The 16,071-nt window shown below is 44.3% G+C and overlaps 1 protein-coding gene across 15 annotated transcripts in view; it reads left to right on the top strand.

Annotated features, from left to right (window-relative positions):
- akap7 (A kinase (PRKA) anchor protein 7) overlaps positions 1-16,071 on the top strand; it is a 209,997-nt gene that overhangs the window by 68,689 nt on the left and 125,237 nt on the right. For 7 of the 15 annotated variants that reach the window (XM_085997133.1, XM_085997131.1, XM_085997139.1 and 4 more), the window contains exon 6: positions 6,771-6,883. In XM_085997133.1, the coding sequence (XP_085853259.1) occupies positions 6,771-6,883 (113 nt within the window). Of the gene's footprint in view, positions 1-6,770; positions 7,794-9,936; positions 10,064-16,071 lie in introns of all 15 variants that reach the window. The other 8 variants (XR_015079539.1, XR_015079538.1, XR_015079537.1 and 5 more) reach the window with 8 other exon arrangements.

Here is a 16,071-nt window from a genome sequence, read left to right as displayed (position 1 = left end):
CTGCCTCGTTGTTCTTCTCCTCATCCTCCTCCTGCCTCATCCTCATCCTCCTCCTCCTTCTCTGCCTCGTCATCCTCCTTCTCATTTTCCTCCTCCCCTGCCTCGTTGTCCTTCTCCTCATCCTCCTCCTGCCTCATCGTCATCCTCCTCATCCTCCTCTGCCTCGTCATCCTCCCAAGGTAATCCCGCAATCCCACAGCCCCCATGACTGTGAGGAAGTGTTGTGAGCAGAAGCCTTTAACGAATAATGAGTGACTTCTGCACTTGAATCAACATTCCCTGTCACCAAAAAACTTGAAATAACTAAAGAAAGCTGTTTCAGTTGCAGGAAATAGCAATCGGACTCTGAAACTGCAAAATCCTGTCAGGCACAGCTGATTGGGGGTGTTGCCTTTAAATATCACTGCTGCAGCCTGCTTTCTGCTGGTAGACGCCAGCTCTACCTGTCATTGTTCTGTGCTGCTGTTAAGGTAAGTGGCTAAATCCAATGTTGGAGACCAGACGTCCAGTGAACGTTGCACACTCACTCACGTCATGATCTTTGCGAGGGCCCCGGCGACCCACTTCAGCGGCAGTGCTACCGGCAACACCAATATGGTGTGCGGCGCTGGAACCGGCATCAGCTGTTGTTACTGCTGTCAACGGCGATTTAGCACCATCTTGTGGCGCAAACCTCACGAATTTCTCCTCCCCCCCCCCCCCCCCCCAACCAAAGTTATTTCAGCCTTTCTTTATAACTCAGGTTTTTGACACAATGGCTTAATCTTGTGGCTCTTCTCCGCACTGTTTCTGGCTTTTAAATCTCTCCCTTGTGTCTCAATAATTAGAACTCGACACAGTACTGAAGGTGCAGTCCGACCAGAGTGCTGTACAGTTTGATAACAACTTCCTTTGACTTGTATTCCACTATTTTGGCTGTATAGTTCAACATTCTATTGGCTTTATTGATTGCTGCTCTGCATTGGCTGGACATGTTGAGAGTTGAGTCGACCAGAACTCCAAGGTCTCTTTCAACTTTAACCGTAGCTATTTCAACACCAATATGTGTGCTGTCCATTTTTCCAAAGTAAAGTTTACTTTACACTTAATTTTTTTTTCTCTCTCTCACATGGCAGCTGTTGATCATCCTGCCATTGCCATTTACACTTCATCTAGAATCATCTTTTGTTTCTTAACTTGTCCCAGTACCATCTCCTTTTGCCTTGCACCATCATCCCTTTTGTCTTTTAATCTCTCCTGCCTTCCATCATATCACAGACCTTCCCTTTTGTTCTTTCCTCCCCTCCCCCCTCTCCCTGCCCCTACACTTGCTTAAAAACCTGTTCTATCTCTAACTTTTTTCAGTTCTGATGAAGGGTCACCAACCTGAAACGTTAACTCTATTTCTCTCTCCACAGATGCTGCCTGACCTGCTGAGTATTTCCAGCATTTTCTGTTTTTATTTTTGTACTTTACACTTGTCTGTGCTCAATTTTATCTGCCATTGTTCTGCCCACTTGTATATTTAGTTCAACTTCCTGCGTGTTAGGCACATATGTCATGTGCTAAGAGTACCGTTGCTGCTGTTCTTTTTAACACTTGTCGCTACTTCAAGCCAGTCCTAACTTAAAAAGTTCTCCTTGCCAAAACTAATGCTCAGGATGTGGCAAGTCATTACTGGTGGGAGTTCAATGCTAGAGTCACTTAATTTCACTAGACATCACAAGCAATATTCCCTCTAAGCCACGCGGCCGCGCAGCTGTCTGCCGGTCCCGGGACTGGCTTTTTAAATGTGAGACTTTAAACGGGCCGCGCAACCCGTTCACGTGGCCGCGCACCCCCAAAAAATTAGGGGGAACATGGATCACAAGCCTCCTTTCAGTTTGATGATTTCATTTTCAGCACACACAAAACAATAAGAACATATGAAAGGATAGAGTAATAAACCAATGGTTAAAAAAATATTGCACCAAAATCAAATGTGCATCACCATAGAATGGTTCTACATACCAACAAGTTCATGAATGTGCAGGATTTCCCAAAGCTGTGTTGGCAATGCTGCACCACTATACCAATGCTTAGAATGATGTACCAGCAAGATGGATGCTTGTGTCGTGTATCATGAGCTTTATTTGACCAACTAGTCTATATGTCAATGAAATAGTATTGCCTGCATAACCATGAAATGCCACCTCTTCCAATTGTAATAATTAGTGTATCAGCGTGCAGAGCCAATTGTGGTCATTAACCTCTTAAAGTTCCATTATGGAGGACAATGTATAGCATGATATCCTGATAACTAACCTGCTATGTCTTTTCTGAAACTCAGTGGCAAGTAGTGACAACAATAATGGAAGGAAACAGCTAACCCAGTTTATACTAACTGCATTAAAATAGAACATAAAGGATGTACAGTTAAACCATCATTTTAGAACAAGAATCTTGAAAATAATTGGACAGTGGACATAATATAAAGATTCATTGGCAATGTGTATGTAGTGGGGTCAGAAAAATCAAAGTGAAAGTTCTGTTGGGTATGTTAAAAAAATTAGTAGCTTGATTAACGATATCATCCATAGCACTGCTATTGCTTGAACGCTGAACTTTTCCTTGAAATTAGTGATTATTTGAAACTGTCTTGCAGTATTTTGACAAGTAGAAGTTGTATAATGATAACAAGAATGTTTATATGGTATCTTTTTAACATTAAAAAAACTCCCAAGGCTTAATTCAAATGTGTGTTATTGTTTTTTTTATCATAAACTGGAGTCATTTTCCATTTGTATGACTGGAGGAAGTACATTAAAAAGCAAATTCTCCAAGCTTCAGTTGAAATATGAGATTAGTGCTGTACATGTGGTAAGCTTGTATTGTGTTGGATAACTCACACTGCAGTATCCTGAGACTTGTCTCCTCTAGAGGTCATAGTCTAAAGGTGAAGTTTTTAATTGCCAAAAGTATGAACATGTAACTGCTGGCCTGTATTATAATAAAAGTTCATGCCTCTTTTACTGGGGAATGTTTTAATGTAAGACAGAAAAAACAGATGTAAATGGGAAGACATTAAAAAATGGAGAGCATAAATATTGCTCTTGATTTATATGCAAAACCTGTTATGATTACGTTTAGCTGTTGGAGTTCACTTGCAGAGTTAAACTCTGAGGTGAGTTGGGAGTTTTGGTCTTAATTATAAGTCTTTATATTTTAATTAATATCTATATGGAGAAAACTGGCAGCCACTTTAAATTTTGGTCCTGCTACAGTTAGTATTCAGCACGAAATATACAAGCCGCAGCAGGTGAGATCCATGGGTTTCATATTCAGTTGAATAGCTAGGACATTCATTCCATGTAAATATTTTTCATTGACAAAATGCATTAAAAGTCGATGTTTTATAATTGTGAATTATTTTGCATGGTGGTTTCCTTTGTTCGCTAGATGGCTCTTTAAGAATAAACAAGTGTCAGCTGTGGCTCAGTTGGTAGCACACTCGCCTGAGTCAGAAGGTTGTGGGTTCAAGTCCCACTCCTGGGACTTGAGCACATACAGCTAGGCTGACACTCCAGTGCAGTGCTGAGGGAGTGCTGCACTGTTGGAGGTGCCGTCTTTCGGATGAGACGTTAAACCGAGGCCCCGTCTGCCCTCAGATGGATGTAAAAGATCCCATGGCACTATTTCGAAGAAGAGCAGGGGAGTTATCCCTGGTTTTCCAGGCCAATATTTATCCCTCAATCAACATAACAAAAACAGATTATCTGGTCATTATCACTTTGCTGTTTGTGGGATCTTGCTGTGTGCAAATTGGCTGCCGCGTGTCCCACATTACAACAGTGACTCCACTTCAAAAGTACTTCATTGACTGTAAAGTGCTTTGAGAGGTCCAGTGGTCGTGAAAGGCGCTATATAAATGCAAGTCTTTAAGTTTGCAGACAGGTCAAGTGATCTTGGTCTGACACTTTGTCGTTAACTACTGTATATGTTTGTTTGCCAGCTTTATTCTACTTGGAGAAATTGCATTTTTCCATTTCCTTAGTTCCTGGCCAGACTTTAAAGGGTACTAGGGTGATATATCGAGTATCCAATTCACCAGTTTTTTGACTTAAGGGATGAACCCAATGATGTTACATACAACGTACGATAGCAAAATACTGCAGATGCTGGAAATCCGAAATAACAACAGAAAATGCTGGAAAAACTCAGCAGGCCCCAGGCAACATCCGTGGAGAGAAATTAGAGTTGACGTTTCGGGTCGAAACCCTTTTTCAAAACCGGAAAGGAAATAAAATAGATCGAAGGCAGGGCTGCGATAGAATAAAAGAAGTAAAAGAGACATTAAGAGGTATTCAAAACCAGACGAGATGGTAATAGGGCAAGTGGAGACAAAAGACGGCTGAGATTAGGTGTGAAGTGTACTGGCAGGATGAGTCAGAGCTGCCATGTTGGAGAGAGGAAAAAAATGAAGGGGGGGGGGGTGAAGGGAAGACCCAAAGCAAAGGGGTGGAAAAAAATATAAGTAAAAATGTAATAGGGGCCGAGGTTATGATCTGAAATTGTTGAACTCTATATTGAGTCCGGAAGGCTGCAAAGTGCCTAATCGGAAGATGAGGTGCTGTTCCTAGAGTTTACGTTGAGCTTCCGTGGAACAATGCAAGAGGCCAAGGACAGTGAGGTCCGAGTGGGAATGGAGCGGTGAATTAAAATGACAGGCGACCGGAAGCTCGGGGTCACCCTTAGGGACTGAACGGAGGTGTTCCGCAAAGCGGTCACCCAATCTGCGTTTGGTCTCCCCAATGTAGAGGAGACCGCATCGTGAGCAGCGAATACAGTATACTAGATTGCAAGAAGTACAAGTAAATCGCTATTTCACCTGGAAGGGGTGTTTGGGGCCCTGGACAGTGGGAAGGGAGGAGGTATAGGGGCAGGTGTTACATCTCCTGCGCTTGCACGGGAAGGTGCCAGGCGAAGGGGAAGGGCTGTTGGGGGTGATAGAGGAGTGGACTAGGGTGTCTCGGAGGGAGCGGTCCCTACGGAATGCTGAAAGGGGAAGGGAAGATGCGTTTGGTGGTGGGATCACTTTGGAGGTAGCGGAAATGGCGGCGGATGATCCGTTGAATGTGGAGGCTGGTGGGGTGAAAGGTGAGGACAAGGGGAACCCTATCGTGGTTCTGGGACGGAGGGGCAGGGGTGAGGGCAGAAGTGTGGGAGATAGAACGGGCACGGTCGAGGGCCGTGTCAACCACGGTAGAGGGGAATCCTCGGTTGCAGAAAAAGGAAGACATGTCGGAAGCACCGGTGTGGAAGGTGGCATCGTTGGAGCAGATACGGCAGAGACGGAGAAACTGGGAGAATGGAATAGAGTCCTTACAGGAGGCGGGGTGGGAGTTATACAAGTTATATTACAAACATAGATCCAGGTTTAGTATCAGTAGAGCTAATGAAGTGTTGCACACTGTGTTACAGTAATTTGTTTCCAAGGAGAGAGCATGAATTAAAAAGTTCTGTAAAAAGAATTCAGTGGTGTATTACCTTTGCTGCTGCTTATGTTATTTTGAAGAAACCTTCTCTTTCATTTATAGCTTTAATCAAGATCTGAGAGTGTTTATTCTACTGCTTACTTAATTCTAGGAAATTGAAAGCCTGTGATGTATCCAGCAAGCTAAATACAGTAACAAGAGTGTCTTTTTTGACCTCTGATTTCACTGCATTACCAGACATTGGATATATAAATGTGCACTCCAATTCATAGGAGTGAGGGCTCACTTACAGGAGTGATCTTTGGGGCTAAGCATGAAAGGAAGATATCTGAGAATAAAACACAAAAATGTAATACCTGTCTATGAACACTTGTGCTTGTTTTTTTTTTACAAAGGAATATATTTTGTCCTCATCATAGTGAGGAAATGGCTGGGGCAAAATTTTTTTCAAAATCAAGCCGATTAATTTAGCCAACTGCAGAGTAAAACTCCCATTGTTCTGCCCCAACATTGTGCCTCAATTCCCAGCCCCAGAGGGACTCTATTGTGCCATTTCCCTTTCCTATCCACTTCCCACATCAGCCAATCTTTGGGCCTCCCTGAGCACTATTGTCAGATATATGTCGGATTATGGACAGTTCTGCACTGTGGGCACATGCCCACTACGAATTGGATTATGACTACTAAAACTCATTTGACTTTCATCTCATCAACTAGGGTAGAATTTGAACGCAGTCCTAGAGGTGGAAAGGCAGTACGCTAACCCACTGCACGATCCAGTCCACCTCTTGCATTCCTATGTATAGCTGCTTGTTTAATATATCTTTCTAATTAAAAGATCAAGCAAATGTGCTTCTGAAAAAAAAAATTGTGATGCATAAGATGATTGAAGTTATTTAAGAATGAGCTCTGTCCAGCAAAACCAACATCTTTTATTGGCTGGAACGTCCATCTCATCTAACATTTATTAAAAACAGTCAAATGCAGAGCTTTAAACCTTTTTCGTGACTGAAATGGAATGAGACAAATATGGTCACTTTCTTATCCGAGCGTTTCTGCAGATGGCAAATCAGATTTGTATTGAATAGCTCTTGGAAAAAATATTCCAATAATTAAAAATTTATAGACATTCAGAATGCAATGTATATTTCACCTAATTTAATCCATTGTTATTTAGCCAAGTAATAGCTCTAATCCTTCCTGAAACTATTGATTGTTTCTTTACTTTACTGTGAGACCTATCAGCCCATTAAGAGACATATGATCTGTCCATTTTTTTTCCAAAATTAGCTAAATCTCTATCTGCTTATCCCACAGAGACTTTGAAGACAAGATTCCAAGCAAATGGCATTTTGACTGGAGACAGCAAAGCTTTTAAACCTCACCTGACCTTTATGAAACTATCAAGGGCACCAAAACTACGTCACCAGGTCAGACCACATTTCCAATCAATCATAAGCAGGTATATAAGTAGAGCCAATATCGGAAACAGTCCACTGGAGTTGCTGAGCTCTATACAACTGCTGCTGCTGCACAGAACATTTCATGAGCACTGTCCTTAAGAGAAGTATATTGGTTTGTAATAATTTTTTTTGTCACAAGAAGGTACGTCCTTTTATTACTGTGTTTTACAAAAATGGGAGGGTGGAAGAGATGGATGAAAACTGGTGTTGCCGAAGCTGGGGACTCGGGTTGCTGGATGTTCATCTTTTAGAGCACGGAGAATTGCTTGACTCCACAGTAACCATTTCTTTTTTTGCTCATCAATGCAAGAGATGTCAGTAATGCAGATTTATTTACGCCAGCCATCAACATTGCGCATTTCCATGCTTCAAATTTGGAGGAACCTCATGTGACAAACCTATCTGGCCAATCTGAATAACGCAGACAATTTGTGCTAACGCAGTGGGAGCTGGGTTCTGGTTGTCCGGACTACCTTTACATAGGACCCTTCTAGCATACAGACAGAGGAGATTTCCATCCCGTCAACAGGACAGAAACTAACCCAAATTCTAACCCACTGCATCATCTATTTCCTAAATTTGGAGTCTTAATTCTTTTATATTCTATGTTAAATTTGAACCAGTGCTTTAAAATGCAACAACCATTTCTAACACACAGCACAACAAATCCTGAAAACTCCCTTTATGCTGGAAATGTTGGCACAGTACAGTCGTACTATATAAACAAGGAGCAGTGAGTTATTCTGATACTCACACTGCTGGAGATGGCGATAACTGAACTCCACACATGTGCTGGGAAAAGCATACCTGTATGCACAAGGTGTGATCTGTACTGGCTTCTGTAGTGCTATGCTGTTTTCACTGAGATAGAGATAGTGTAAGTATGTTAAAAAAAATATATATATAAGTGATCAGTGTGCAGTTATATTATGGCTAGCATTAAGAAAAACTGATAAAGGATACTTTTGGCTATTCACACCGATGGTATCATGCATTTTTGCGTGGTGCAGTACTGCGATTTTCTTAATACTGTCACCAAGGATAGTTTCGTGCCACTGGTGACAGCCTATTCTTGAGTGCCCCAATTCCTTTCCAAGAACACGTCTTGGTGCAACATAGCTCAGGTGTGGCTTGCTACATTTTGATATTGTAATGAAGCCTCGTAAATGCTGGAATAGCTTTACTACAAGTATTTTATTATAAGTATTTATTACAAATAAAATAAGCATTTTTAAATGAAAATGTTTAACACTTATGTTTGCCCTGTCTTTTTTTCCTTATTTTCTTCCCTTTCCCATTTGCTTCCTCCTATTTTTCTTTCTTTATTTCTAATTAATATAAGCTGTTCTAACTTTTGAATTACTTTTTTCTATTTTTCTGTTTTCGGTGTCCATTTTGGAAGTAGTACACAATCCACGGGGGCACAAACTTGGCAGGTACACTGGGATTGTGCCTGCTATATAACTGCTGCTGACCCTGCTGAGGTTCATGGAGCCTACATGAATGGGCCATCCGCTGCATGGGAGTACTTATGTGGTAGCCCCCACCAAAGATCCCAGTAACACCGCCGCCCCCCCCCCCCCCCCACCCCATCCCCACCCTGGAAATAGAATTATTGCCCCCACAGCCCCAATCTTTGGAAATACAGTGAAGCTCACTTGCACCCTTCAAGAGGCTAGCATACCTCATCTCACTGGGTGTACTGGCTTCTTACCTTACACTGAGTCCATGCCCCTGGCCCTACCTCCTCTGATGCAGGTTTCATGTTTGGGGTATCAAATTTTAACCATGCGAGAGAATGTGAAGAGTAGCAACTCTAGGGTGTTCACAAACAAGTCTCTCTATCTTTCAATTGCAATAAACTATACTTAGATCAGTGTTTCTATCACCTTTTGAGGTTTTTTTTGCCTGCACAACATCTGAATTCTTATCTGAGCAGCCAGGAATGCAGAAGTACCAACAGCTGCTAGTATTTCTCACCATACCTTGTAACAAGGCCTGGATCTTCAGCTGTACTGTAGCTTCCTGAATATGGACCACAATAGCGTCACATAAAGTGTAAATTCCAACAAGTTAATGCTCTTCATGTTCAAACTCCGTTTTACAGATCAGATGTATCCAGTTCTTTCAAAATACCTGGCCTCCTTACTTCATTAACTCCATATGTTTATGGTCATTTGTAGCCTTAAATGAGGATGTTAATTTTTTAGGCGTAGCGAATTTCCCCTTGATTTGGGCTCGGATACTTTTCAGTTTTGTGCCAATGTAGATATGCTAGGTTTTAAAAATAAGCTAATTATGAAACTTAGACAAGTTTGCCTATTGTTATTGAACTGTCGGAGGAAACAGCAGTTTTATCTCTTCAGTCAGTGAGTCTATTTTAGATCAGACTGCTCTAGAGTGTTCATTCATCCTTAAATAGTTCAGTTTTCTGGCCTGCACTGATTTATACAGCGTCGCTATAGAGATTTGGCACAAATGGGAATTGACATGGCAGAAACATTGCATGAAGTATGATGTTACTGCCTATATGTGAAGTATCTACATCACAATACCCCTGTACTAATTTATATAAATGCTGTAAGTTTGTCTTAGAATATTTAGTTGACTTCTGGTTCTTGAGCATCATTACCTTAGTCGTGTCAAGTTTCATTATCACAGCTGATACAGGAAATTGCAAAAACAGTACAACGGTCTGAGTATATTGTACGGGTGCTTTCATGTCATCAGTTTAAAGTCATCAAAGTTAATCAGGTCATGATACTGCAGCTAGTATCCAGTTACATTGCACCATGTCATAAACTGCAGCCCATGAAAATGTTCTTAAGAAATAAAATAAGTGAGAAGTACCTGGGTAGAAAGCGCATCAAAGAAATGCATGTCCTCTCCATTGTCTACACATACACGCTAATATTAGGCCTACAGGCCTAGTATCCACAGATTGTCGAAGCAGTTTGTTCTTTCAGCAAACAGTGAGTCGTTGAAAAGGAGTTTTATGGAAGTTTGTTGATGTATCCTAGGAATTGACCCTATAATTACTATTCGGAATACAAGAAGCAAATATCGTGAAGGCTGAGCTCAAGTCTGGAAAGAGTCAGATGTACAAAGAATCAGCAGTATTTTGCTCTTAGAAGCATCATTGTTCTGGTAATTAATTCAGATCTTTTAATTTGACTCTAGTCTCGTTCACTTGTTCATTTATGTACTGGAAGCATTCACATGTGCTGGAATATTTTGGTTAAATATTATGAAGTTCATGGTGAGCATCATGTTGCATTGTTTCATGTATTTGGAGTAATGTTAGCTGCTTCTTGTAGTTGGCTTGGCTGCAGCTACCAGATTTCTTTAGCCATACATTGACAGTTCATAAATAAAATAGAAAACTTAATAGTAAGTATTGCCAAAGACAGAATACACATTATCTTCCATTTTGTAATACCAGTAATTCACAACCCAAATGCTATGCTCCCTGCTTAAACACAGCTTTAGCATGTTTCCATACAACAGCAACAACACCATGCATTTAAATCGCAGCTTTAACATAAAAGAATGTCCCAAGACACTTCAGAGGCGTAATCAAAAAAGATTAAGAATTGTAACTTTATTTTTATTTAACACTTGGATGTGGTTATTTAGAAATGAATTACTGTAGTGACAGCTTAACGTAACATTTAGAATTTATTGGCCCAGAAATTCGGGTCTCCACGGGTCTGTACGCACGGGGTACTCACCCGTAAGCCCAATGGAAGTGCCGGTTTCCTGCATGCACTGTGCATGCGTGGGAAACCGGCACTTCCGTTCCCCTGAAAGAAGGGGTTCAGAGTTCGAACGCGTGCGCAGGAGAGGCTGCGCGTGCACATCGAACTTATGTTTTTTTTGCAGGTTTTCCCGGGAGGGTAAGTCTCCAGAAGTTACACATATATAAAAAGCAGTCGCAAGGCCTGCTTTTTACAAGGTAAGTGGTGAATTAATTAAAATTAAAACATTTTTTCCCACAGGTTTATTATTTTTAAATACTTTAAAGAAAGGTAAGTTTATTTTTAGCCCTGTTAGAAAATAAAATTATTGTTTTCAAAAATTTAAATTATTGTTTAAAATAGTTATTTCATGTAATTTATAGTTTATTTTAAAAATGTGATTTAAAAAAAAGAAAAAAAAAATTATTTGAATATTTAGTGATGTTTTGGGGCTTGTAGTATTTATAAGTTTGACAGCCCTTCCTGTCAAACTTATGAATGAAGCATTCCCTGCTCCGATTGGCTCCCCATGGCCCACGTGATCCCAGGGGACGCATCGAACTAACTGCGCCCCTGGGATACGCAAGCACTGCGCGCCGGCAGTTGGAGCAGGCCCAGGATCGGAATTCCACGGGGGTCCACAGCTCAACGGCCGGCGCGCAAGGTAAGTGCAGGTCGGGGGCTTACACCCGCGGGAAGCCCTCGACCTGAATTTCTGGGCCATTGTTAATTTTTCCACTCATTTCTATATACTGGTACGTAAGCTGTTCAAGTTTACATAATTACTGTACCTGAAATAATGTTAAGTACATAATTTTTTTTCACTGAGAGAATCCTCTGTCCTCTCGTTCCTTCCTATCAACCATGGCTCTGTGGTAGAACTCTCGCCTCTGAGTTAGAAGATTGTGTGTTCAAGTCCCACTCCAGAGACTTGAGCACTAAATTAGGCTGACACTCCCGTGCAGTACTGAGAGAGTGCTGCACTGTCAGAGGTGCCGTCTTTTAGATGAGACGTTAAACCAAGGCCTGTCTGCCCTCTTAGGTGATCGGAAAAGTTCCCATGGCACAGGGGAGTTCCTCCCGGTGTCCTGGCCAACATAAACACCTAAAAACATATGAACTCTTCATTTATTTTATTGCTGTTTGTGGGACCTTGCTGTGCGCAATTTGGCTGCCATGTTTCCTACATTGCAGCAGTGACTGCGTTTAACAAGTACTTCATTGGTTGTAAAATGCTTTGGGACATCCTGAGGTTGTGAAAGGTGCTATATAAATGCAAACCTTTCTTTATATGAACCTCGAGCTAACTACAATGAAAAATAAAATAAGTTTCATCCACTTTTAATATGTGCTTGCCTGTCACTAGCTGTATCAGAATTATTACTTAGAACACTGAAGGATTGTGTACTTTGCAAACATCATATGCAATGTTTTTTGGATTGCAGTGATGTGTTTTGGTATGACTGGCATCACGTTCAAATGTTTGACAAACAAAAAGCAGATACTTCCATCAACCCTTTTAAGGAGGAAAGCTGGACTTCCACTTGCCTTTTGGGCTGCCGTTGATCCTATCCCAAATCCCGAGGACAGGGTTATTTAAATATTTTGGGCAGGTGCTTGCGCCTATAGTGGCGCAACAGAAGCACCCGTCCCGCTGAGGAAGTGGAGGTCTGAGCGTCATGCCACCGCTTTGACAGGGCACCCAAGGCCCAGAAAACGTCGAAGAAAAATACCAGAAGATCTTTTAAAGATGATCCTGAAGGAACAGAGGGTCAGCCTGGTAAAGGTAATCAGTCACCCTGAGATTGAATACTTTAGCTCTCTTGCTTCTTAAGGCCCACAATGAGACCAATGCCTTCTGTCAGCAAGTGCAGGTCCTGCTGGTCCATAAGAACATAAGAAGTAGGAGCAGGAGTAGGCCATACGGCCCCTCGGGCCTGCTCCGCCATTCAATAGGATCCTGGCTGATCCGCACCTAGACTCACGTCCACTTCCCTGCCCGCTCCCCGTAACCCCTAATTCCCTTATCAGCTATGAAACTGTCTATCTCTGTTTTAAATTTATTTAATGTCGCAGCTTCCACAGCTCTGAGGTAGCAGATTCCATAGATTTACTACCCTCTGAGTGAAGAAGTTTCTCCTCATCTCAGTTTTGAAAACCATGGTATGGAGATGCCGGTGTTGGACTGGGGTGGACAAATGTAAGAAGTCACACAACACCAGGTTATAGTCCAACAATTTTATTTGAAATCACAAGCTTTCGGAGCGCTGCTCCTTCGTCAGGTGAAGTGGAGAGATGCATAAAGACACAGCTTATATAGTCAGAGAATAATGTCAGATGTTTACAGGTAATCTTTCTAACTGCCATTTATCACACCTCGGCAGAGAGATAATCACAGCAATCAAAGGTGTGAATGGTGTCCAAACAGGTTAGTCAGGAAAACATTACATCAAAGAACAATGAGGTGGGGCCACAAGGGGTCAAATGTTGCAGATGCTGGGGTCTGTATGGAAAAACAAAAAACAGACAAAAAAATTTTTTTTTGCTGGAAATCACAGCAGGTCCAGCCGCATCTGTGTAGAGAGAACAAGCCAACGACGACTCGAGTCTGGTGGGGTTACATGTAGCGTGACATGAACCCAAGATCCTGGTTGAGGCCGTCCTCATGAGTGCGGAACTTGGCTATCAGTTTCTGCTCGACGATTTTGCGTTGTCGTGTGTCTCGAAGGCCGCCTTGGAGAATGCTTACCCGAAGATCGGAGGCTGAATGTCCTTGACTGCTGAAGTGTTCCCCGACTGGGAGGGAACACTCCTGCCTAACGATTGTTGCGCGGTGTCCGTTCATCCGTTGTCGCAGTGTCTGCATAGACCTTCTCAGAAGACAAACACGGGACATAACCAACAGAGCACCCTTCGTCGTCCAGTACTTCCCTGGAGTGGAGAAACTACGCCATGTTCTTCGCAGCCTTCTGTGGTAAACCACTGTTATAGTTATCACTGTATATTGTTCTCACTGTTCTCACTGTCACATCACTACACGAGGTCGCCTCTTGTCGCACTGTTATACCTGGGCTGACCACCTCCGACTCCGCCCATTACCTGCCCAGGTATAAAGGTAGCTGACTGGCTAGTATTCCTCCCTGTTGGATCGGATCACCCACGAGGGTGGGCTCTGTTATTTAGCCAATAAAAACCTTCAGTTACGTTCTTAACTCGTCGCCTTTTATTGGACTAATTGATAGGCATATCAATTTTATTGGCTAAATTTTAAAGATGTCTGATAATGAACAGCAACAGCAAGGAGCTCACCCAGCAGCACAGCAACAGCAGCCTCCAGACAACGGGCCACACCAGCCGGCTTGGCTGCAAGCCTTGAAACCACCATACCTGGATCTAAACCCACAGGCACCAAACGCAGCCCTCAACTTCAAACACTGGCTGGACTGCTTCGAATCCTACCTGGAAGAATCCGGCGCCCCGCAGAGATCCAAACTAAGACTTCTGAACGCCCAAGCGAGCCCGAGAGTATACGCACTCATACAGGACACGACTACGTACGAGGCCGCTATCAACCTACTGAAACAGCAGTACCGCAGCCCGATAAATTACATGTACACCAGGCACCTCCTAAGATCCCGCCCGCAACAGCCAGGAGAGTCTGTAGCTGAATTTTTACGGGCGCTAAGAGCACTCGGCAGGAACTGTGACTTTAAAGCGGTGACGGCTGTTGAAAATACGGAAGATAATATCCGCGATGCCTTTGTGAAAGGCCTACGGTCCGACTACTCACGGCAAAGACTGCTTGAAGCTAAAGACCTCGACCTGGACAAAGCTGAAGCCCTCGCTCTCTCCCTGGAGGTGGCCCATCAGGACCAGGAGGCGTTTTCCAGGTACTGCTCGCGACCCTGGGACTCGGGCCCGACCCCTACCGCAATACCCTTCGCAGCGCCGCCCCCGGGACCTACCTCAGCGTCGGCGTCCCGGACCCGACCGGGCCCGCCACCCCCGGTACCGGCTCCGACATCGGGCACCCGCGATCGGGCCGCCGGCTGCTTCTTTTGCGGCCAGGAGAAGCACCCGAGGTCGCGCTGCCCAGCCAGGAACTCTACCTGCACAACCTGCAGGAAGAAAGGCCACTTCTCTAAGGCCTGCAGGAGCGGATCTTCAGAGGCCAGCAGTGCCTCATGCGAACTGTGGGGGCGGCCATCTTCTTTCACGGCAACTGAGGCCAGTATCCCCACACGTGAGTCATGGGGGCGGCCATCTTTGATCAAGGCAACCGACCCCAATAGTGCCTCATGTGAGTTATGGGGGCAGCCATCTTCTCCGCCATTTTGTCCTACCTCGTGGGAGACGCCATTTTACACACCACGCCCGACTGCCACCGGGCCCCCGGACCCGACGACCGCCTCGCCCGCAGACGACAACGACTCGCTTACCTACACGCTAGCCTCCGTCACTCTGGATCAAGCCCGCCCACACCACCTGTCCAAGTCGATGATGGACATCAAAGTAAACGGCCACGCCACGACCTGCCTGTTCGACAGCGGAAGCACGGAGAGCTTCATCCACCCAGACACGGTGAGCCACTACTCCCTCCCTGTCCTGCCAACGCGCAACCGAATCTCGATGGCATCGAGGTCCCACGCCACGGACATTAGCGGCTACTGTGCTGTGACCTTGTCGGTTAAGGGTACAGAGTATAAAAACTTTAAACTCCTCGTCCTCCCCCAGCTCTGCGCTGCCGTCCTACTAGGGCTGGACTTCCAATCCCACCTCCAAAGTGTAACCCTAGCATACGGTGGACCCCTCCCCCCACTCACAGTCGACAACCAGCGAAGGTTAAACCGCCCACCGCGTAACACCTGCAGCCTATCCACCCTCAAGGTGCCGCCACCTTCCCTGTTCGCTAACCTCACCCCCGACTGCAAACCCGTCGCTACCAAGAGCAGGCGGTACAGCGCTGGGGACAGAGCTTTCATTAGCTCTGAGGTGCAGCGTCTCCTGAAGGAGGGCATCATCGAGGGGAGCAACAGCCCCTGGCGTGCCCAGGTCGTGGTCGTTAAGACCGGCGATAAAAATCGCCTGGTCATCGACTACAGCCAGACCATAAACAGATACACCCAGCTGGACGCATACCCCCTTCCCCGCATATCTGACATGGTCAATCAGATTGCACAATACCGCGTATTCTCGACCATCGACCTTAAGTCGGCCTACCACCAACTCCCTATCCACCCCGAGGACCGCCAGTACACCGCCTTCGAGGCGAATGGGCGCCTATACCACTTCCTTAGGGTCCCCTTCGGTGTCACCAACGGGGTCTCGGTCTTCCAAAGGGAGATGGACCGGATGGTTGACCAGAACGGACTGCAGGCCACATTCCCCTACCTAGATAACGTCACCATCTGCGGCCGC

This window comes from Somniosus microcephalus, chromosome 9, assembly GCF_052327205.1.
Source record: "Somniosus microcephalus isolate GS21.2 chromosome 9, FLI_Smic_1.0, whole genome shotgun sequence".
NCBI classification, from domain to species: Eukaryota; Metazoa; Chordata; class Chondrichthyes; order Squaliformes; family Somniosidae; genus Somniosus; species Somniosus microcephalus.
Note: the sequence above shows the minus strand (reverse complement) of the source record. Positions and strands in the feature narration are given on the sequence as shown.